The 24,354-nt window shown below is 41.2% G+C and overlaps 1 protein-coding gene and 2 non-coding genes across 3 annotated transcripts in view; all 3 read left to right on the top strand.

The window, feature by feature from the left end:
• Window positions 1-7,307: 7,307 nt before the first annotated feature.
• Window positions 7,308-24,354, top strand: part of LOC131194476 (peroxidasin homolog) — a 117,658-nt gene continuing 100,611 nt past the window's right edge. Inside the window, exon 1 of the mRNA XM_058175522.1 lies at window positions 7,308-7,549. Coding sequence (XP_058031505.1) covers window positions 7,386-7,549 — 164 coding nt within the window. The 5' untranslated portion in view covers window positions 7,308-7,385. The remainder of the gene's footprint in view (window positions 7,550-24,354) is intronic.
• LOC131196442 (U5 spliceosomal RNA) lies at window positions 18,347-18,461 on the top strand. Its single transcript, XR_009154727.1, has one exon. It is a non-coding gene; the product is annotated as a U5 spliceosomal RNA (small nuclear RNA).
• LOC131196441 (U5 spliceosomal RNA) lies at window positions 21,691-21,805 on the top strand. Its single transcript, XR_009154726.1, has one exon. It is a non-coding gene; the product is annotated as a U5 spliceosomal RNA (small nuclear RNA).

Here is a 24,354-nt window from a genome sequence, read left to right as displayed (position 1 = left end):
GGAGCTTAAGATTAAAAGAGATTTACCAGACATTTTATTTTTACAAGAAACTCATCAGAAATCTGAAGATTCAAATAGAATGTATATAAAAGGTATGCAAATATATGAAAAAGCATTTGGAACTTCAAAAGCTAGAGGAGTTGCAACACTGATATCAGATAGGGTGTACTTTGAAAAACATAAGGTAATTTTGGATGAAGATGGAAGATATGTAATAATTGTTGGAAATCTTAATGAGGAAAAAGTGACACTTGTTAATTTATATTTACCGAATGAAAAACAAAGAGAATTTCTTGAAAAAATAACAAAAATTTTGGAGAATGAAAGTGTAGGGAAAGTAATTGTGGCTGGGGATTTTAATTTAATCAGAGATAAAATAGACAGTACTAATCCCACCCGCTGTGGAGGAGCAAATAAACTGGGGATTTTAAATATGTGGATGCTTCAAACGTGGTTGATGTGTAGAGAGGTTAAAGGAATTGAGAGAGTATACACTTTTTTTTCTAAGATATATAATACATATTCTAGAATTGATTATATTTTTCTTTCTAAAGATTTGTTGAATAATGTGGATAAGGTAGATGTGGGAATTTTTAAAGATTCTGATCATGCAGAAGTTATGGTGGACTTAGATTTTAATTTTGAGAAAAAAAGAAGCTATTGGAGATATGACGAGAAATTGTATAAAAATGAAAAGGATAAAAAATGGATACTTAAAAAATTGGAGGAAAGTTGGAGATTAAATGATAACGGGGAGGTTAAATTTGAAATTGTTTGGGATGCGATGAAAGCGGTGTTTAGAGGGGAGAGTATTAAATTATCAAGTAGGAAATATAAAAATTATAAAATTAAAATGGAAAGAGATAAAAATAAGATTAAAGAATTGGAAAATCAATTTTGCTTACTAAAGAAAAAAATTCTTCAGGAGCTTAATATGTTAAGAAATAAAATGATAGAAGAAGATACAGAGTTAGTAAAAGAAATTTGAGATTTTAAATAGGAATTTTTGAATTTAGTAATAGAAATTCTAAATTATTGGCAAAGATGGCGAAAGATAAAAGAGAGAAGAGAGAAATTGGAGTTTTGATAGATGATAGAGGTATAAGATGTTATAAAAATTAGAGAAATGTGAAGTGGTTAGAAACTTTTTTCAGAATCTATATTCAAAGAAACCAATTAATCGGGGAAAATTGCAAAGTTATTTAGAAAAGTATGTGGTGAAAATTGATCAAACATATAAGGAATTGATGGAAGAAGATATAACACAAGATGAGATTAATGGAATAATACAAAATTAAAATTAGGAAAGCTCCAGGTGAGGATGGATTACCTGTTGAGTTTTATAAAGAATTTAAAGAATTAATAATACCAAGACTGCAAAAATTATTCAATGGAATATTACATGGTGGGGAAGTACCTTCGTCATGGAATAGAACGGTGATATCCCTAATTCCTAAACCAGATAAAGATTTAGAAAGGATTGAGTCCTATCGGCCCATTTCTTTAATTAATCAGGATGCAAAGATATTTACTGCTATTATAAGTAATAGATTAAATAGATTTATAGATAGATATATAAGTTATAATCAAGTAGGCTTTGTGAAGGGTAGATACATGAGTGATATTGTTAGAAGAGTATTAAATATTATAGATGTAGCTGAATATAATGGTGATAAAATTGGTATAGTATCATTGGATATTTTTAAAGCTTTTGATTCTGTACAATGGGAAACAATTAAAGTAATTGTGGAGGCTTTAGGCTTTGGTAATAAGTTTATACATGTTATTTCAAAATTGTACCAAAAGAGCAGTGCAAGAGTGAAGGTGAATGGAATATTAACTGAAGAGATAAAATTAGAAGCTGGTACGAGACAAGGATGTCCCTGTCCCCAACATTATTTTTATTGGCTATGGAAATATTGACAAAATGATAGAAAAGATGAAGAATTAGAAGGATATAAGGGTATAAGATAAATTTGTATGGATGATACTTTAATTATTTTGAAAATGTAGAGAAAGATTTGAAAAGATATATAAGCATTTGATAGAATTTGAAGAAATGACAGGATTGAAAGTAAATTGGTCAAAGTCAGAATTATTGATGGATAGTAATGGTAATGAGTCTGAGAATATGCAAGAGCAATTTGGGATAAGGATTAAAACACATTGAAATATTTGGGTATAGTGCTTTCACTTAAGGTTAAAGAATTGAAAAACTTAATTATGATGTGGTGATTAACGAAATTGAGAAGAAGATAGATAAATATAAAATTTTAAAGTTGTCTTGGTTTGGTAGAATTGCAATGTGTAAGATGATGTTGCTGCCCAAGTTCAACTTTTATTCGAGATGCTACCACTAAATTTGACAGAGAAAGATATTGAAGGATATCAGAAAAACTGGATAAATTTTGCAATGGTGGCAAAAGACCCAGATTAGTGAAGAAAATGTGGTATCAAAATCAAAAGGAAGGTGGATTAGGAATCCCCAAATTATTTAATTATTACTGTGCGTATGGTATCCGGATAGTGGTAAAAATACTTAAAGGTGAAGATAATTATTGGAGAGATTTAGAGTTAAGGATATAGAGAAATTTGGATCAAGGTGGTTTTAGATAAAGCAAATTTAAAATGTGTAAGTAGAAGTTATTGGTTAAAGGGATTAAGTAAAATGTGGAACAAATTTGTTAAAATTTTAATTCGGATATAATCTTTTGGGGAGACAACTGGAATTTGGCGATTAAAAATAATATAAAACGTAATGAAGTGATTAAAGAGGAAAATATAGAAATTATTAAAGATTGGATAAAAGTTATGGAAATGAAAGGAGGAATAAAGAAATTATTGAAAAATTAGGGTTAAGTTGGTTTGAAAAAATACAGATAGAAAAATGGACAAAAAAACTAAAGGAAAATTATTCGATAAATAGATGTGAAACTGAATTTGAATATTTAGTATCTCGGATTATGAAAGATGAAATTGGGCTAAAGGGACTCGTTAGTAGGGTTTATAAGATTATAAATTCTGATGAAAAATTACAAAGAGTGATGAGGACAAATTGGGAAAAAGATCTTAATATTGAAATACCAGAATCAGATTGGAATGTGAATTGGAAGAGTAGAATTATGAGAACTTTATCTATAAGGATTAAAGAGCACAATTATAAAGTTGTTTGGAAATGGTATTTGACTCCAGTAAGATTGTCACAAATGGATAAAAAAACTAGTAAAAAATGTTGGAGATGTGAGATGGAATTGGGGACTTATGAACATATGTGGTATAATTGTGATAAGGTTAAAAAGTTTTGGCAACAATTGGAGAAAATGATATTTGAAATGATGGGGAAAGTAATAACATTGAGAGTGGAAACTATATTATTGTTGGTAATTAAGGAAATAGAATTAACAAAATATGAAAAAGAATTGATTAGAATTATGATTATAATAGGTAGAATTATAATAGCTAGATATTGGAAACTAGATGTGATTTTTAGAATAGAAGAGTGGAATTCTGAAATGTGGAAATTAGCTTTAAATGATAAAATGACATGTGATATTAAAATTAGAAGTGGTGTGTATAAAGAAGATATTTTCTGGAAGACTTGGAAACCATTTGTGGACTTTGCGCTTGGAACATTGGACGCCTCAGTACCTGTACCTCGAGAACGTGGATTTTGGCAATCATGAGGATATATCCGAAGACCCAAATCTTCCTTTTATGTATAGCACAAGGGTGTAATAATGTATTTTCTTTTTGTTTGTTTGTTGCAAAAAAAAAAAATTAAAAAAAAAAAAAAAAGAAATTTATTCTGTTAGGCAACTGGCCATCATCTACCAAACAGACGGGGAAATTCAAATTTTTAAGATGTGCGGATTTCAACTCCCAGAAAGCCCCAGTCTTCCCCACGCTGGCTGGGGAATTCTGGGAGTGGAAGTCCACACACTTTAAATTTGTCGAGTCTGAAAAACACCGAATAAACTCTTCTCAGCAACAAATCGCCAGGGAATGGTGTCCTGAAACTCTTCCTGTTAAATATAGCATCAGAGAACTTGGCAGTTGATTTAATCAAGTTCATTTATCAAGGCTCAAAGGAGCTAGCAATTCGTCGGAAGATTTAAAAAAGTAGGAATCCAATGTCTCTTTTTCACTCCCCCTGCCCTCCTCTTCTCCCATTGTATGCCCTGAAACCCAGATAAAGATTAAAAGACACATTGAAAAGACATCTAAGGCTGCTTCTACAACCAGCGAGGTTCTTTGCCCTGACAATTAGTCTTAATTAGAGTTCGTTTATGTCTAAAAACCAGCCAAGAGTGAATAATCCCTTTCATTTAGGATGGATGATTGTCTGAGCTGGCATCGGTTGGTGGGCCTCAGCCGGAGGGATTCATCTGCAATGGGGCACTGCAGAGGGAAAGAATAACAGAATGACAAGAGTTGCACGGGACCTTGGAGATCTCCTAGTCCAGCCCCCTGCTCAGGCAAGAAACCCCCTATATCAATCTGGACAAATGGCTGTCCAGTCTCTTCTTGAAAACCTCCAGTGTTGGAGCATGTACAACTTCTAAAAGGCAATCTGTTCCAGCCATTGAAGACAGCAAAGTCCAGATATTACGGATAGAGAGGACCGCTGGTTTAGAAGAGGGGTCAAAGAGACCATCTGTGTTCAAACTGAACAGCCCTCCCTCCACAGGGATGGATAGATGGATGGGTGGGTGGATGGATGGATGGATGGATGGATGGATGGATGGATGGATGGATGGATGGGTGGGTGGGAAGGTGGGTGGGTGGGTGAGTGGATGGATGGATGGATGGATGGATAGACGGATAGACAGACATAGACATAATCGATCTCCAGTCTACAACACGGTCCTTTCAACAGTTCCAAGAAGGCTCCACACCCATTTGCACCACTCGGGTGACCCTGAGGAAATGGATAAACCTCCAAGTGGCCTCAACGTCTCTCTAAAAAGGATGCAAATGACCAGCTATCCGCAAGGAATATAAATCCTTCCATTCCCCACCAGCCAGGCAGCGCCGAAGAAGCTTCTTGGATGAGAAGCGAAACGTCTTCAAAGAAAAACAAAAAAGTCCAGTTGCTTCTTCGGGGTGGGGGGGGGAACACCTTTGGGACAACCGATACCTGGATGACCGAGAAGCTCCGTAGATGTTCCATTGATTAATTGTTCTCCTTGTCAGGAAATTTCTCCTAGGTTGCTTCTCGCCTTGATTAGTTTCCATCCGTTGCTTCTGAGGAAGGGGAAAAGACGGAGGCCTTAAGAGTCGGTAAACAAAGGCGGAGAAACTCTGCAGAAAATCCAAGAATAATGTAACATCTGCATTAATACTTCACAGTCCTCGACTTAATGACCACAATTGGGTCGTAATTTCTGTTAGACCCACAATTGGGTCGTAATTTCCGTTGCTAAGCAAGGTGGATGGCAAAGGCGTCACACCCCATTTTGTGACCTTTTCCACAACAGGTTGTCAAGCAAACCGCTATAGTTGTTAAGTGAATCATGCCGTCGTTACGCAAACCCGGCATTCTCCCATTGACTTTGTCGGAAGCCGGGTAGGAGGCCACCAAAGATGAGCGCATGCCCTCAAGGGTCATAAAATGCATATCAGTTGCCAACTTGCCCCGAATTTTGATCACATGACCACGGGGAGGCCGCGATGGTCGTAAGTACGAGGACCGGTGGCAAGTCACACAGCGTAACTTCGAACCGTCGCTACGTACAGGAAATCGACTGACGACAAGTCACCTAGCAGCCCTTTGAAATTGCAACGGATGCTCCCACGATGCTATTTTGACACCCGTTTTGACAGAGAGCTGACGTCAGGATGTGTCCCTCCGTTTGGTCATGCGATCGCATTTTGGGTGCTGTGTAACCGGTTTGCGTTTACCACCGTTTGCAGCGTCCCACAACCACGTAACCACAATGTAGGAAGAGCTTTGCCAGGAACCCCGAAACCATTTCCGCTTTTCAGGAAAAAGTGCCCCTCAACGATCAAGCACTTCGCTTAATATCTACGGGGATTCTCAGTCCTCCTGGTCGTGGTTGTCCCAAAGGAGCCACTGGACTTCCTGGTTTGTCTTTGAAGATGTTTCGCTTCTCATCCAAGAAGCTTCTTCAGCTCTGACTGGGGAATGGAAGGATTGATATTCCTCGGCTTGCAGACAGTTGGTCATTTGCATTCTTTTAGAGAGACATTGAGGCCACCTGGAGGTTGTTGTGTTTTCAAGGTCACCCGAATCGTGCCCAAGAGCCATCTATTTTCCACGGAGGTCTTCTACTCCAACCGCAGGGACCTTATACCATTTCAAGCAAATGGTTTAAACACCTCCAGTGTTTAAGCACCTACAACTTCTGGTGGCAAGCTGTTCCACTGGTTAATTGTCCTCACTGTCAGGAAGTTTCTCCTTAATTCCAGGTTGCTTCTCTCCTTGATCAATTTCCATCCATTGTTTCTTGTCCTGCCTTCTGGTGTTTTAGAGCAGGGGTCTGCAACCTTTAAACACTCAAAGAGCCATTTGGACCCGTTTCCCACAGAAAAGAAAACACACCCGGAGCCACAAAACCCTTCCCCGTGCCTGACTATTTCTTGAGCGGCCACAAAACTAGCATACGTCGTTGAGTTAAACATTCTGTTTTCTTCCGAAACTTTTCTTTTCTTGGATTAATCCACGGTTGGTCTACCGGGGGTTGAAAAGCTCAATAAATCGCGTGCCGGCGGGTGTCACACATTGGCAGTTGTGAGGCATATTGTGAGTGATAGGGAGCCACAGCAGAGGGGTGAAAGAGCCACATGCGGCTCCAGAGTCGCAGGTTGCTGACTCCTGCTTTCGAGAATAAGTTGGCTCTCTCCTTTTCTTCGTGGCAGCCCCTCAAATATTGGAACACAGCTATCCTGTCACCCCTACTCCTTCTTTTCTCTAGACTAGCCTTGCCCAAATCCTGCAACATCTCTTTGCAAGGCACCGTCTCATTTGATTGTAACGTACACTCAACATCTCCCAGTGACCAAGGGGAAAGTGCCTTTCCTTGCTGGTGTCATGGCAGAGAGCCGAGGGCGAAATTAACCACCAACTGCAATGGATTACGAAGGCCAACGAGGGTCGCCCGTTGCATTCTCAGATGTTATATGAGCATCTTAAGCCGGGAGGGTGGGAGGGGGGGGGGCTTAACTTAATAGGAAACATATGTTTGTGTGTCTCTCTGCGTATGCGTGTGTGTCTCTCTGCGTATGCGTGTGTGTGTGTGTGTGTGTGTGTGTGTGTTCTCCTTCTCCTCCTCCTCCCTGCTCGCTCTTAAAGGGAAATTCCTGCCTGCCTCTTTTTTTTTTTGCAGATCGAAAAATCGCAGAAACATCCCCTTCCAGCAAATACCATGCTGAGCACAATTGTAGCCTTTTCAAGTATTTGGCTTGTCCTGTCCGCACCTCTCTCGGCCAGTTTCTGTCCCAGCCGATGTCTGTGTTTCAAGACGACAGTGAGGTGTATGCATCTGATGCTGGAGAGCGTTCCCGAAGTCTCGCCGCACACCAACGTTCTGTAAGTAATTGTTTTACTGGGGGGGGGGGGTTATCATCCTGGGTTCGCGACTCGAATCAACCTGTGGCACACAAAGCTATTGCTGAGCCAATTTAGCCTGGAGAGGCAACCTGGCTAGGCTTCGGCAGGCTTCTTGTCGCAGGTGGGAGAGTTCGGATTGCAAAAATGAATGATTTGCCGCTTCTTCCTTTTTTTAATAGCAGGGGAATAATAGCAAGATGCTTTTCAGGGCTGTTCTAGAGAGAGAGAGAGAGAGAGAGAGATAACAGATGGATGATAGATGATAAATGATAGATGATAAATGATTGATGGTGGGATGGTGGGATGGATGATAGATGGAGAAGTGATAGATATGAGAAGAGATGAAAGGGGAAGAGAGACAGGATGAGATAGATAGACAGATAGATAGATGATGGATGGAGATAGATAGATGATAGATAGATAACTGATGGATGATAGATGATAAATGATAGATGATAAATGATAGATGGTTGGATGGAAAGATGGATGATAGATGAAGAAATGATAGATATGAGATGAAAGAGAGAGAGAGAGGATGTGACAGACAGATAGATGATAGATAGATAGATAGATAGATAGATAGATAGATAGATAGATAGATAGATAGATAGATAGATAGATAGCATGGCTGGGGAATTCTGGGTGTTGAAGTCCACAAGTCTTAAAGTAGCCACCTGGTATAGTTGGGGACCTCTAGTATAGGGTCTCTCCGCTCGAGCAAGGGGCTGGACTAGAAGACCTCCAAGGTCCCTTCCAATTCTTATGTTCTAGAAACACAGCAAGCTTGTTTTAAAGGAATGCGCACGGATGTGCTTTCTTCTTGCTGAGGGCATCTTGCAAAGGCCAGGACGGATAAATGAAACCTTTGTGTTTTGGAGAATGGGAGTAGAGCTTTCCCAAACGGCTGCGAGGGAGAATTGAGTACCTGGGACAACACGTAGGAAACATTCCTCTTTGAACCGTTCCAACACTTACGCCTTTTCACAGGTTTGTGGGGCGTTTCCCCCAAATGAGGTGGAAATGGGATTTTTCCGCAGGCTGGTTGGGGCAGGTCCAGTAGCAGGGGTGAAATCCAGCAGGTTCTGAAAGGTTCTGGAGAACCGGTAGTGGAAATTTTGAGTAGTTTGGAGAACCAGCAAATACTACCTCTGGCTGGCCCCGGAGTGGGGAGGGAATGGAGATTTTGCAGTATCATTCCCCTGGAGCGGGTAGGGAATGGAGATTTTGCAGTATCCTTCTCCTGGAATGGGGTGGGAATGGAGATTTTGTAGTATCCTTCCCCTGGAATGGGGAGCAAATGGGGATTTTGCAATATCCTTCCCCCAGGAGTGGGGAAGGAATGGAGATTTTGCAATATCCTTCCCCTAGAGTGGGGTGGGAATGGAGATTTTGCAGTATCCTTCCCCCAGGAGTGGGGAAGGAATGGAGATTTTGCAATATCCCTCCCCTGGAGTGGGGTCGGAATGGAGATTTTGCAGTATCCTTCCCCTGGAGTGGGGACAGAATGGGGATTTTGCAGTATCCCTCCCCTGGAGCAGGGTGGGATTGGAGATTTTGCAATATCCTTCCCCTGGAGTGGGAAGGGAATGGGGAGTTTGCAGTATCCTCCCCCCTGGAGTGGGGAGGGTATGAGGATTTTGCAATATCCTTCCCCTGGAGTGGTGTGGGAATGGGGATTTTGCAGTATCCTTCGCCTGGAGTGGGGAGGGAATGGGGATTTTGCAGTATCCTGCCACGCCCACCAAGCCACACCCACAGAACTGATGGTAAAAAAAATTGAATTTCACCACTGTCCCGTAGCATCACTTCTGAAGCCTGATTCCATAGGAGTAAACCAGGGGTGAAATCCAGTAGGTTCTGACAGATTCTGGAGAACCGGTAGCAGAAATTTTGAGTAGTTCGGAGAACCAGCAAATACCACCTCTGGGCTGGTCCAGAATGGGGTGCGAATGGGGATTTTGCAGTATCCTTCCCCTGGAATGAGGTGGGAATGGGGATTTTGCAATATCCTTCCCCTGGATTGCGGAGGGAATAGGGATTTTGCATTATCCTTCCCCTGCCACACCCACCAAGCCACGCACACAGAACCGGCAGGGAAAAATGTTGGATTTCACCCCTGGAGTAAACCTTCTGGGTTTTGTATGAATCGGGGAATTGCGTGCACTCGTGCATTAAGGGCCTGGAGACTAAAACATATTAAGAACAGTTGCAGGAATTGCGTAGGGTAGGGCCAGAACTAGTGGGGGACATGATATTCCAGTATTTGAAGAGCCACCACAAAGAAAAGGGGGTCAATTTATTTCCCAAAGCACCAGAGAACAAGACAAGAAACAATGGATGGAAACCCATCAAGGAGAGAAGCAACCTGGAATTAAGGAGACGCTTCCTAACAGTGAGGACAATAAAACCAGTGGAACAGCTTGCCGCCAGAACTTGTGGATCCTTCATCCCTGGAGGTTTTAAAGAAGAGACCGGACTGCCAGTTGTCTGACATGGTATAGGGGTTCCTGTCTGAGCAGGGGGTTGGACTAGAAGACCTCCAAGGTCCCTTCCAACTCTAGTTTGATCGATTGAAAAACGTGCATCGATTCGTGGCATTCTGCCTAGATTTGCACAGACTGGTGCAAACTTTTTTTGCAGCATCAAGTGTGCAACTGGGAGGAAAAGCAAGCATAGGATCCCCACATGCTTTAGAGCAGGGGTCTCCAACCTTGGCAACTTTAAGCCTGGTGGACTTCAACTCCCAGAATTCCCCAACCAGCTTTGCTGGCTAGGGGATTCTGGGAGTTGAAGTCCACCAGGCTTAGAGTTGCCAAGGTTGGAGACCCCTGCTTTAGAGGGGTGGGCTGCAAATTCTCTGCCTGTGCCTGGTAGAAGATATAATTTTCAGAAGATTGTAACAAGTTTCCACCTGACTCTATCCAGGTAGTCCTCGACTTACGGCCAAAATTGAGCTCAAAATTTCTGCTGCTAAGTGAGACGCTTGTGAAGTGAGTTTTGCCCCGTTTTACGACCTTTCTTGCCACCGTTGTTTTAAGTTCATCACTGCAGTTGTTAAGTTCATCACTGCAATTATTAAGTAAGTTAACACGGTTGTTAAGTGAATCTGGCCTTCCCCTTGACTTTGCTTGTCAGAAGGTCGCAAAAAGGGGATCACGTGACCCCAGGACGTTGCAACCATCGTAAATATATACTAACTTAACAACCGCAGTGATTCGTTTCGACAACTGTGGCAAGGAGGTCACAAAATGGAGCAAAATTCCCTGAACTTAGTGACACTTAGCGACCGATGTTTTGGGGTCCTTTGTGGTCGTAATCCGAGGATCATCTTAAATATCCGAGGATTCATCTTAAATATCAAGATATTTAAGATAATTAATAGTATGGGAAGCATGGCTGTATTTTTGAAGAGAGCATTTTGAGAACATATTAGGACAAAATGAATAATCTTTGTTAGGGGAAAAAATCCACCAGAGTTATATCAGAGTTATAAATCTATATCAGCCACTATACAGCTGAGGTGTAAGTGAAAAATACAAAAGAAGAGGGAGAAAAAAGTGAAGTTTTATCCAGGCTGATACCCCTCAAAGATAAATAAGTAGGTTTCCTTTCTCTTCCATCGGGGTTTCTGAAACGTGACCATTTTAAGGTGGGTGGACTTCAACTCAAAAGAAATCCACCCATCTTAAAATGGTCACGTTTCGGAAATACTGCTCAGGCCCACCATTTTGTATATTTGAAAAGCCTCAACAACCCCGCCTGATATTCCGATAATTCAAAAAAAAAAAAATCTCCTTTACATTTATTTTTATTTATTTAAACACGCGCTCCTCGAACCGTTTCTGTCTCGTAAGAAGGAAGAGGGATCTGTTCCGTGTTTTTAATCAAAGGCCACCTTCCCGTCTTAACGTTCCTCGCAGAAAATACCTCAGGTTATCCTAATTTTCCCTAAAGCAAGCCGTGCATTTCTCTCCCCCCTCCTTGATGAAGGTATCTTTTCTTTTATGTACACTGAGAGCATATGCACCAAGACAAATTCCTTGTGTGTCCAATCACACTTGGCCAATAAAATTCTATTCTATTCTATTCTATTCTCCCCAAATTCGGCCAGCGAAGAGAAGCAAATGCACAGGAAACTCAAGCTCCCCTGAAAAAAAACAGCCTGCTGGATGAATGACCAAAACTGTCTTTTTGGCACTTCTTCTGCTGTTGCTGGGAGCCTGGAGGCCCCAAATGCAAAGGGCTGAACGGGTTCCAAGGCGAACAACAGCTGTGGGCCATTTGTGCTCTGTAATTTTCAAACCCAATTAGATCCGTGGCTGGTTTGTTCCACGGGGTCTGTTTGAAGTCCAAGGTCAACTGCGTGGAAAGGAACGCAGCATCGGTCCAGGAAGAAAAAAAAAAATCTGAATTGCAGCTTGCAGAGTCGACGGTGGGGAATGGGGTGGGGGCGGGGATGGGGGCTGGCTTGTGCTTGGGTTTCGTGGAAAAGGGGGTCACGCTTGGCTTGAGGCGCATTGGCGATTCGATGGTGCAGAACGCACAGGTCAGCTAATTGACTCCAATGTTGTCTTGCCAAGATGTGGATTTCAAAGCAGTGCATGTTTCACTCCTTTTTTCTTTCTTTTTCTTTCTCTCTCTTTCTTCCTTCCTTTTTTCTTTCTTTTTTTCTTTTCTCCTTCCTTTTTTTCCTTCTTCCTTTCCTTTTCCTTTCTTCTTCCTTCATTTTTCCTTCCTTCTTTTTTTCTTTACTTCTTTTCCTTTCTTCTTTCATTCTTTCCTTTTTCTTTCTTCCCTTTCTTTATTCTTCCCGTTCTTTTTCCTTTTCTTTCCTTCCTTTTTTCTTTCCTTCTTCCTTTCCTTTTCCTTTCTTCTTCCTTCTTTCCTTCTTCTTTCCTTTTTCTTTCATTCTTTCTTCCATTCCTTTTCCTTTTTCTTTCCTTCTTCCTTTCCTTTTCTTTTCCTTTCCTTTCCTTTTCCTTTTCTTTCTTCTTTCCTTTTTTCTTTCCTTCCTTTCCTTTTCCTTTCTTCTTCCTCCCTTCCTTCCTTCTTCTTCTTTCCTTTTTCTTTCCTTTCTTCCCTTCCTTTTCTTTCCTTCTTCCTTTCCTTTTACTTCCTTTCTTCTTCTTTCTTGTTTTCTTTCCTTCTTTCCTTTCTTTTTGTTTTCTTTTTTCTTTCCTTTTTATCGTTCCTTCATTTTTCTTTCTTTCTGACTTTTTTTATCTTCTTTTTATTACTTTTATAAATAACTCAAGGCAGCAAGTGTTAAGTGTAACTTAATATTCCTCCCTCTTCCTCTTTTCCTCACAATAACTCTATGAGGTGGGTTGGGCGGAGAGTAACTGGCCCAAAGTCACCCAGCTGGCTTTCGTGCCTAGGGCAGGACTAGAACTCACCGTCTCTTGGTGATTGTCCCAGTCATCTTTCGTGCCTAGGGCGGGACTAGAACTCACTGTCTCTTGATGATTGGCCCAAAATCTTCCAGCTGGCTTTTGTGGCTAAGGCAGGATTGGAACTCACAGCCTAAGGTGGGACTAGATCATATAACCACATTTTGTGAGCTCCTTAAGACGGCCTCATTTACAGCTGTTTGCAGCAGCCCACTGTCATCTGACAGTTACGATAGTTTTGGTGAAAATTGGCATATACATCCTTTTTTTTTAGCAAAACCATGCCACTTAACTGACCTTGGTGTTTACTTAACAGCCACTGCAAAAGAAGGTCCTTAAAACCATGTTGGTTTTAGGAGCTTTACAATTTATGTACTCACATAATGGGCAGGCTCCATTATGGTCATAACTCGAGGATTACCTGTATTCCCACTTCACAGATTCATCTTTCGATTACAGCCTTTTCAATACAGGAAATCCTCAACTTATCACCACTCGTTTAGTGACCAAAGTTACAAGAGCTCTGAAAAAAAAGAGATTTGTGACCATTTTTCACACTTAACAACCACTGCGGCATCCCCATGATCACAGGATCAAAACTCAGACCCTTGGCAACTGACTCGTATTTGTGACGTTGCAGCGTCCCACAATCGTGCAATCCTCTTTTGCAACCTTCTAACACAGGGGTCTCCAACTTTGGTCCCTTTAAGACTTCTGGACTTCAACCTTGGTCCCTTTAAGACTTCTGGCTTCGCTGGCTGAGGGACTCTGGGAGTTGAAGTCCAGAAGTCTTAAAGGGACCAAGGTTGGAGACCCCTGTTCTAACACACAAAGTCAACGGGGAAGCCAAATTCACTTAACAACTGGCTTACCAAGTTAACAAGTGCAATGATTCACTTAACAACTGGGGCAAGAAAGGTTATAAAATGGAGGGCAAAACTCGCTTCATTGCCTTGCTCAGCAACAGATATGTTGGGCTCAATTGTCATCGTAAATCGAGGACTACCAGTAGAGCTAATAAGTAGCGTTCAAGGCAGGAGACAACCTTTCTAGGAAGTCTGGATTTGAAAGAGGCGATTTCGGCCAAACAAGCCTTTTCTTTTAAATCCACTTTTATTTCTCTAGCTAGCCATAGTTTTCTTTTGAGCTAATCTGTTCTTGGTTGCAGGCTCAAATGTTTGCGAACGGGCATTGGGTTTCTTCCAAGATCTCGCCCCTTGTTTATCTTGGAGACAAACACGATGGAATTAAAAATGTTTCTTTCCTGCTGTGCAATCTGAATATTAAACGGCGCCAGATCAAGATAAAAGTATTTGTAGGGAGGGGCAAAGAAAGGAAGAAATATCCCTGGCCCGCGGGCTTTTAGAGAAAGAGTTAGCTTCCTTTGACCATCCAGCCAGATGTTCCGAGTACAAACAGTGCAAAGAAGCAGGAGAAACAGTAGATCACAGACTCAGCTGCTCGTGCAAAAAGATCGCAAGAGCTGATTGCAAAACAACACCTAACACAGAGGCCAAAATGAGTCACTCGAACATCTGTAAAAATTATCCTGCGCCGGTCCTGAAAACGGGTGGGAATTATAAGGGATGAAAATATGTCGAACGCGAGCAGGTTAAAAAGGTGGTGAGATTTTCAGATACAGGTAGTCCTTGATTTACGACCACAACCGACACATACACACCAAATTTATGTGGCTAAGCGAGACATATGTTGAGTGAATTTTAGCCCGTTTTCATGACCTCCCTTGCCGCAGTTGTTTTTAAGTGAACCGCTGTATTGTTAAGTGAATAACAACACCGTTGTAAAGTGAACCTGGTTTCCCCATTCATTTCGTTGGTCAGAAGGATGTAAAAGGAGATCAGGGGACCCCGGGACTCTAGAACCGTCATAAATATGAGCCAGTTGCCAAGCACCTGAATTTTGATCACGTGACCACGGAGTTGTTGTTTTTTAATTTTATTTTTTTTTAAATTTACATTTATATCCCGCCCTTCTCCGAAGACTCAGGGCAGCTTAGATTGTGTAAGGCAATAGTCTCATTCTATTTGTATATTTATATACAAAGTCAACTTATTGCCCCCCCAACAATCTGGGTCCTCATTTTACCTACCTTATAAAGGATGGAAGGCTGAGTCAACCTTGGGCCTGGTGGGACTCGAGCCTGCAGTAATTGCAGGCAGCTGTGTTTTAATAACAGGCTATCTTACAGCCTGAGCCACACCGCGGCTTGTTGCAACGATCATTAAGTGTGCGAAACGGAACACAAGTCACTTGTACAAGCTTGACTCATAACACAGCGTATTGAATTCAGGGATGAACTCCAGCAGGTTCTGACAGATTCTGGAGAACCGGTAGTGGAAATTTTGAGTAGTTTGGAGAACTGGCAAATGCCACCTCTGGCTGGCCCCAGAGTGGGGTGGGAATGGGGATTTTGCAGTATCCTTCCCCTGCCACGCCCAAGCCACACCCACCAAGCCACGCCCACAGAACTGGTAGTAAAAAAAATTTGGATTTCGCCACTGATTCGGATGCTTGGCAACTGGTTCATATTTATGACGGTTAGAGGATCCTGGGATCATGTGATCCCCCATTTGTGAACTTCTGACAATGGGGAAGCCAGGTTCACTTAACAACCGTGTTCCTCATTTAACAACTGGAGTGATTCACTTAACAAATGTGGCAAGAAAAGTCATAAAATGAGTCAAAACCAGTGGGGAATATAGCGAAATCTCCATTCCCATCCCACTCTGGGGCCAGCCCAGAGGTGGCATTTGCCGGTTCTCCGAACAACTCAAAATTTCCGCTACCGGTTCGCCAGAACCTGTCAGAACTCGCTGGATTTCACCTTGGGTCAAAACTCCCTTAACAAATTCTCACTCCACAACAGAAATGTTGGGCTCAATTGTGGTCGTAAGTCAAGGATCACCTGTAGAAAAGAAGAGAAAGAATTGAAAAAAAATCACGAAGAGAAGGGGAAATAGAAGCTGAAAAACGGTGGGATAAATAAGCCGTTGTGACCTCAATGGTTATTGGCAGACTGGGTGCCATAGCAAAACATCTCAATAGAATAGAATTTTTTATTGGCCAAGTGTGGTTGGACACACAAGGAATTTGTCTTGGTGCATATGATCTAAGTGCCAAAGCCCACTGCAACTACATAGCAAAAAAAGCTCTAAGAGTTGTAAACCTAATCTTGTGTAGCTTCTTTTCCAAAAACACCACACTACTAACCAGAGCATATAAAACATTTGCTAGACCAATTCTAGAATACAGCTCGCCTGTTTGGAACCCTCACCACATCTCTGACATCAATACAATTGAACGTGTCCAGAAATATTTTACAAGAAGAGTTCTCCATTCCTCTGAAAAAAACAAAATACCTTATCCCACCAGACTTGAAATCCTAGGCTTAGAAAACTTGGAACTCCGTCGCCTTCGACATGACCTAAGCTTAACTCACAGAATCATCTATTGTAATGTCCTTCCTGTTAAAGACTACTTCAGCTTTAATTGCAATAATACTAGAGCAACCAATAGATTTAAACTTAATGTCAACCGCTTTAATCTAGATTGCAGAAAATATGACTTCTGTAACAGAATCATCAGTGCTTGGAATACTTTACCTGACTCTGTGGTCTCTTCCCATAATCCTAAAAGTTTTATCCAAAAACTTTCTACTATTGACCTCACCCCATTCCTAAGAGGACCATAAGGGGCGTGCATAAGCGCACAAACGTGCCTACCGTTCCTGTCCTATTGTTTTTCTTTTCTTCTTCCTATATATATGCTTATACCTCCTTATATTTACTCATATATGTGTTTATATACTATATAATCTTTTGTATGATTCCTACATATATTGTTGTGACAAAATAAAATAAATAAATAAATATGCTCTCAGCGTACATAATAGAAAAGATACGTTCATCAAGGTACAACATTTACAACACAAACTATGGTCAATATATCAATACAAATCAGTGTATTGACACAATCTTTTCCATTGCAAAAGGCAACCCTGCTTGGATCTGGGCATATACAGGTAGTCCTCAATTTATGACCAGAATTGAGCCCAGCAATTCTGTTCCTAAGTGAGACATCTGCCAAGGGGTTTTTACCACATTTTAGACCCTTTCTCACCTCAGTGAATCACTGCGGTTGTTCAGTTAAGAACACGGTTGTTAAGTGAATTTGGTTTCCCCATTGACTATGCTTGTTACAAGGTCGCAAAAGGGGTTTGCCTCAGTGGTGGGTTTCAAAAATTTTTTACTACCAGTTCTGTGGGTGTGGCTTGGTGGGCGTGGCATGGCTTGGTGGGCGTGGCTTGGCAGACGTGGCAGGGGAAGGATACTGTAAAATCTCCATTCCCACCCCACTTCTGAGGAAGGTTACTGCAAAATCCCCATTTCCTCCCGATCAGCTGGGACTCGGGAGGCAGAGAATAGATGGGGATGGGGCCAGTTAGAATTTTTACTACCGGTTCTCCGAACTACTCAAAATTTCCTCTACCGGTTCTCCAGAACTGGTCAGAACCTGCTGAAACCCACCTCTGGATCACATGACCCTGACACTGACACTGCAACCATCATAAATATGGTTTCTCTTATTGTCAGCATTTAATGGCTCGGTGCAAGATTGAAATTAAGACATGGGCATTTTGCACATGGGGTGCGTTTTGCCAAGTCTCACCGGCCGTTTCCATTGAGAGGCTGATCCACTTTTAATCCGAATGGGCAGGCTCCGAGGCTCTTTTATTTTGAACCTGGTCTTGCAATTTGAAGATCAGGGCAAGGGGACCTCTGAGCATGGGCCGAGTGCTGTACTTGCGCCTGGGATTTTCCCCACTGCAGTGCATATGCTGACGGTCCTGCAAAGAAAGGGGAGGCGACCCTGCCGTTTCCCCAGTTCTGCAGGAAATGAAAAACGGTGCTTTTAATCCGAAGCAAAGGACAATCAGAGAGGGAAAGATCCTTACAGCACAAAACCCACGTTTGCAAGGTTCTGAGAATACAGGTTAAAAAAAAAAACACACACACACACACAGAGCCCCCCCCTCTTAAAACCGCGTTGACGTAACGTCACCCTGCTCTCTGAATGTGACTCGGCGTGACTCTGATTTGAATCTGATGAGACTGAGCAGGGCGGGGATATAAGCAGCTTCATTTGCATTCATTGCGACCGTGATGCTTTGCGAGGCACCACCCGCGTGGCTCCCCGTGAGGTTTTGCCATTTTTCCTTTCGTGAGAAAAGGCCCGGTTCTTAAAACCGACGGGAACGGGAGCAAAGATATTTATCCCGACCGGGTGACACGTGTTTTGCTTAGGACGCCGTAACCTGAGTAGCACTGGCCACCGTAGCGGTTCGCGTCGGGGAGGGTAAAAATTCATACTCTGGTTTCTCTTCAGATCGTATAAATCTTTCGCCTTTTACTAAAGATTTCCGTGGAGAGGAACATTTATGAGTTTCGATGAATTTTTTGAGGCCTTACTTCGGTAGGGCTATTTCTGCGTGGTTCTAAAAATAGAGAAAAGTTTCTGAATGGGTTACGTAGTTTTCTTTGTCTTGGTTTGTGAATGACAGCGCTTCATCTCTCGCGTGCGCAAATTGTTGCTCATTTACGTTTATAGTATCTGGGTGAGTGAGCTGAGCGTTTTCTTTCGCCTTTTGTTCTCATGGTTTGTGGGTCTCCACCGGGCGGGACCGCACGGACAAGCGGGATGTAGTAGCCAGCACGCAAAACCGTACTTCTTCCTGTCTACGAACCCGTGTCTACGTACCCAAAAGGTTGAGAAGCCTCTGCTGTAGCTGACCTACTGGATCATAATCTAATGATTGTCTTGCGTTTTTCCATTTGGCTGGATCCCAAAGGGGGTGGGGTAGGTTAGGTTTCTCAAGCCAAAGGCCCCCCAACCCTTTCCGGCGATTTGCCTGCAGATTGTACCAGATCTGGTACCAGACTGTGGCCCGGGGGTTGGGGTTCCCTGTTGTAGTCCAATCCCTGCCCAAGACAGGAGTGGTCATACCATCCCAGAAAATATGGATGCCCAATCTTTGCTTGAAAATCTCCAGCAATGGAGCACCCCCGACTTCTGAAGACAAGAAGCCCCACTGGCTAGAATAGAACAGAATTTTTTATTGGCCAAGTGTGATTGGACACACAAGGAATTTGTCTTTGGTGCATATGCTCTCAGTGTACATAAAAGATCATCAAGAATTCTAAGGTACAACACTTAATGATAGACATAGGGTGCAAATAAGCAATCAGGAAACAGTATCAATATAAATCATAAGGATTACCAGCAACAAAGTTCAGTCATACAATCATAAGTGGAAGAAGATGGGTGAGGAGAACGATGAGAAGATTAATAGTAGTGCAGATTTAGTAAACAGTTTGACAGTGTTGAGGGAATTATTTGCTTTAGCAGAGTGATGGTCTTCGGGGAAAAACTGTTCTTGTGTCTAGTTGTTCTGGTGTGCAGTGCTCTATAGCGTCGTTTTGAGGGTAGGAGTTGAAACAGTATTTCCAGGATGCAAGGGATCTGTAAATATTTTCCCAGCCCTCTTTTTGACTCAAGCAGTATACAGGTCCTCAGTGGAAGGCAGATTGGTAGCCATTGTTTTTTCTGCAGTTCTAATTATCCTCTGAAGTCTGTGTCTGTCTTGTTGGGTTGCAGAACCAAACCAGACAGTTATAGAGGTGCAGATGACAGACTCAATAATTCCTCTGTAGAACTGGATCAGCAGCTCCTTGGGCAGTTTGAGCTTTCTGATTTGGCGCAGAAAGAACAGTCTTTGTTGTCCTTTTTTAATGATGTTTTTGGTGTTAGCTGTCCATTTGAGATCTTGCGATATGATAGAACCTAGAAATTTGAAGGTTTTTACTGTTGATACTGTGTTGTCAAGTATTGTGAGAGGTGGAAGTATGGAAGGGTTTCTCCTAAAGTCTACCACCATTTCTACGGTTTTGAGTTTGTTCAGTTCCAGATTGTTTCGGTCGCACCACAAGGCTAGTCGTTTGACCTCACGTCTATATGCGGATTCGTCATTGTCTCGAATGAGACCAATCACTGTTGTGTCATCTGCGAACTTCAGTAGCTTGACAGATGGATCGTTGGAAATGCAGTCATTGGTATACAGAGAGAAGAAAAGCGGGGAGAGCACACAGCCTTGGGGGGCCCCTTTGCTAATTGTACAGGTATCTGATGTGATCCTGCTTAGCTTCACCTGCTGCTTCCTATTTGTTAGGAAGCTTGTGATCTACTTACAATTCTGTTCAGGTACTTGCATCTGGTTTAACTTAGTAAGAAGAGTGTCTGGAATGATGGTGTTGAATGCTGAACTAAAGTCTACAAAGAGGACCCTTGCGTAGGTTATTCTGTCATTATTCTTAATTATTCTGTCACCAAATTTCTCCTTATTTCTAGGTTATTTTATTTTATTTATTTTTGTCACAACAATATACACAACCATCACACAAAATGATTATATAGTATATAAACATATATATGAGTATATATATATATATATTTGTTTTCTGAGGTTTCACAGTGTTTGTGTAAGTCTGGTTTCTCCTCATGAAGTATCTTGACAACAGTCTCATTCGTCATCTTCAGGCTTCAGCTTCGTGCTTCTGGGACGTGCTTCTTTTGCTCCCAGAAGCACGAAGCTGAAGCCTGAAGATGACGAATGAGACTTTGTCGAAATGTTGCCAAGACACTTCCAATTTTACGCGGGAGAAAACCCGAATAACCAAAGACCTACATACATACATACATATATATATATATATGTGAAAAAAACATAATAGGACAGGAACGGTAGGCACACGCCCCTTATAGTCCTCTTAGGAATGGGGTGAGGTCATAGTAGAGAGTTTTTGGTTAAAGTAAAAGCTTGGTTAAAGCTTTTGGGATTATGAGAAGAGACCACAGATTCAGGTAATGTGTTCCAAGCACTGATAACTCTGTTACAGAAGTCATATTTTCTGCAATCTAGATTGAAGTGGTTAACATTAAGTTTAAATCTATTGGTTGCTTCTGTATTGTTGCAATTGAAGCTGAAGTAGTCTTTAACAGGAAGGACATTACTGGACATTAAATTACAATTAGTTTCCATCCATTGCTTCTTGTCTTGCTCTCAGGCGCTTTGGAAAATAGGTTGATGATCCCATCTCCTCTTTGTGACACTCCCTCAAATATTGGAAGACTGCTATGGTGTCACTCCTAATCCTTTTCTTTGTTAGGCCAGACATACTTGTTAATCTGTTAAACCTAAATTTTTTTAACCATTCATTTTCAAATCGGAATCACGCCTAAAGTGACAGCCAGGACGCAGAACTGACGTCAGCTCGTTATCAAAGGAGAAAAGCCTCGTTGAGCTGATGTCAGTTTGCGCCCATTTTCAGGCGTGACTCCGATCTGAACGCAGATCTTTACTCGCCAACAAAGCATTAAACCGCATTCAAACCCAGCGGGGCGGCGGGGCGATGAGTAGCTTCATTTGCATTTGCTTCGACCGTGATGCTTTGCGAAGAGGAAGAACCCACGACTCTCCCTTGATGGAGGCACCGTTTCGCTTCGTGCGAAACTCCCGGTTGTAGAACCGGCGGGAATGTTCGAAAAAGCCTTTTTGTTCACCCACGGACCCGTGTTTGTCCGCAGTCTCACGGATCGCTGTAACCTCAGTGTTTATTGCCGTCATAGGGCTCGGTGTCGGTGGAAGCAACAAGCATACTCTGGTTTCTCTTCAGATCGTATAAATCTTTCGCCTTTTACTAAAGATTTCCGTGGAGAGGAACATTTATGAGTTTCGATTAATTTTTTGAGGCCTTGCTTCGGCAGGGCTACTTTTGCGTGGTTCAAAAAATAGAGAAAAATCTGTGAGTGGCCTACGAACTTTTCCTATAATATAGTTTACGAGTTATAGCGCTCTTCGTTTGCATTATAGTATCTGAATGGCCGAGGAAGGTGCTTCTTTTAAGCATTGTCTTCCATTTGGCTGGATCCCAAAGGGTGGGCTGGCTGGGATTGGTCTCTCAATGGGATATGTGGTTAAATACCTCTCAACTGCTTTTCCTATTGGTGCAAGGAACAATAATTGATTTGTTACTTTTCAATTTAATTATTTTAAATACAAGTAATGCAAACAATAGGAACATGTGTATATACATCTAAGTACAAAAAAAGAATAAGAAAAAAAATACAAATAATACAGTGCACCCACATTCCTGAGGCAATTCCCTGCCCCTTTATCTTTCTTTTTCTATAACAGCTAAAATCCTGGACATAAACTGTTTCAACTCCTACCCTCAAAACGACGCTATAGAGCACTGCACACCAGAACAACTAGACACAAGGACAGTTTTTTCCCCCCCGAAGGCCATCACTCTGCTAAACAAATAATTCCCTCAACACTGTCAAACTAGTTACTAAATCTGCACTACTATTAATCTTCTCATCCTTCCCATCACCAATCTCCTTCCACTTATGCCTGTATGACTGTAACTTTGTTGCTTGTATCCTTATGATTGATATTGATTTTTTTTTTGATTTTTTTTGTTTACATTTATATCCCGCCCTTCTCCGAAGACTCAGGGCGGCTTACAGTGTATAAGGCAATAGTCTCATTCTATTTGTATATGTTTACAAAGTCAACTTATTGCCCCCCCAACAATCTGGGTCCTCATTTTACCTACCTTATAAAGGATGGAAGGCTGAGTCAACCTTGGGCCGGGCTTGAACCTGCAGTAATTGCAGGCTTCTGTGTTCTTAATAACAGGCTTTACCAGCCTGAGCTATCCGGCCCCTGATTGCTTCCTGATTGCTTCCTGATTGCTTAATTGTAGCCTATGACTATCATTAAGTGTTGTAAGTGTTGTACCTTGATGAAGGTATCTTTTCTTTATGTACACTGAGAGCATGTGCACCGACAAATTCCTTGTGTGTCCAATCACACTTGGCCAATAAAATTCTATTCTGTTCTATTCGTAAAGATATACAATATATTCAAATTCTGGCCTTATCCCCTCCAAAACAACATATATCCTTGCGTAGATTTGCCTTCCACCAACACAGATTTTATAAAATCCCCCCATATTTCATTATAATTGCTTACTTTAATCATCCCCTTTTTAAATTTAATTTGTTTTTAATTTATCATTTGTTGCCATATTCCAAATTTCATTATACCATTTCATTTCTTTGAATATCCCAATTTTGTCCCCAATGTTTAACCATCACTAGTCTTGCTGCCATTATCAAATTTACAGTGATTTCCTTTTTTGTTTCATTTATATCTGTTGTTCCACCAGCAATAATAGAATAATTTAGATGTATCTAAATTTACGTTGAAAAGTGCTATAACTTCTCTAAACACCATGTCCCATATTTTTTGTGCAGTATCACAATCCCACGTTTATATGTTCCAATCTCTTTCTTGCACGTCCAACAAATATTTGTATATTTACCATCTATTTGACTTAGTTACATGGTGTTAAGTAGCACCTCCATATCATTTTATATCCATTTTCCTTAACACTGATATATTCTTATATATTCTTCTATTCCAAATATTTTCTCAATCATTGTCATTTATTTCTCCTAAATCTGATTCCCAAATTAATTTTAAACCTTTTGCCTGCTCTTCTAATTCAGTTAATATTCTATATATTTTCCCAATTCTTCCTTTACCTATATATTCTTCATTCAGCTCACATTCTTTTATAATCATTCCAAATTTTGTTAACTGTCTTTCTCCTTGAATCTTTCTTCCACTTTTATCCATTTCTCTAACTGTATTAAAATTCAACCAGTTTAATTTAAAATCTGCTAAAATGTTCTTTAGTTGTGCTATATAACAGGGGCCTCCAACCTTGACAACTTCAAGACTTGTGGACTTCAACTCCCAGAATTCCTCAGCCAGCTTTGCTGGAAGTTAAACTTCTGGAAGTTAAAGTCCACAAGTCTTAAAGTTGCCAAGGTTGGAGACCCCTGTTATATATCGTAGTTGTACACTACTATTAATCTTCTCATCGTTCCCACCACCCATCTCCTTCCATTTACGACTGTAAGGTTTCTGCTTGTAGAATAGAATTTTATTGGCCAAGTGTGATTGGACACACAAGGAATTTGTCTTGGTGCATATGCTCTCAGTGGACATAAAAGAAAAGATACGTTCATCAAGGTACAACATTTACAACACAATTGATGATCAATATATCAATATAAATCATAAGGATTGCCAGCAACAAGTTATAGTCATACAGTCATAAGTGGAAAGAGATTGGCGATGGGAACTATGAAACGATTAATAGTAGTGCAGATTCAGTAAATAGTCTGACAGTGTTGAGAGAATTATTTGTTTAGCAGAGTGATGGCCTTCGGGAAAAAACTGTT

The sequence above is a fragment of the Ahaetulla prasina genome, chromosome 3 (genome assembly GCF_028640845.1).
Source record: "Ahaetulla prasina isolate Xishuangbanna chromosome 3, ASM2864084v1, whole genome shotgun sequence".
Taxonomy (NCBI): domain Eukaryota; kingdom Metazoa; phylum Chordata; class Lepidosauria; order Squamata; family Colubridae; genus Ahaetulla; species Ahaetulla prasina.
The sequence above is the reverse complement of the archived record's forward strand: the minus strand, read 5'-3'. Positions and strand labels throughout refer to the sequence as shown.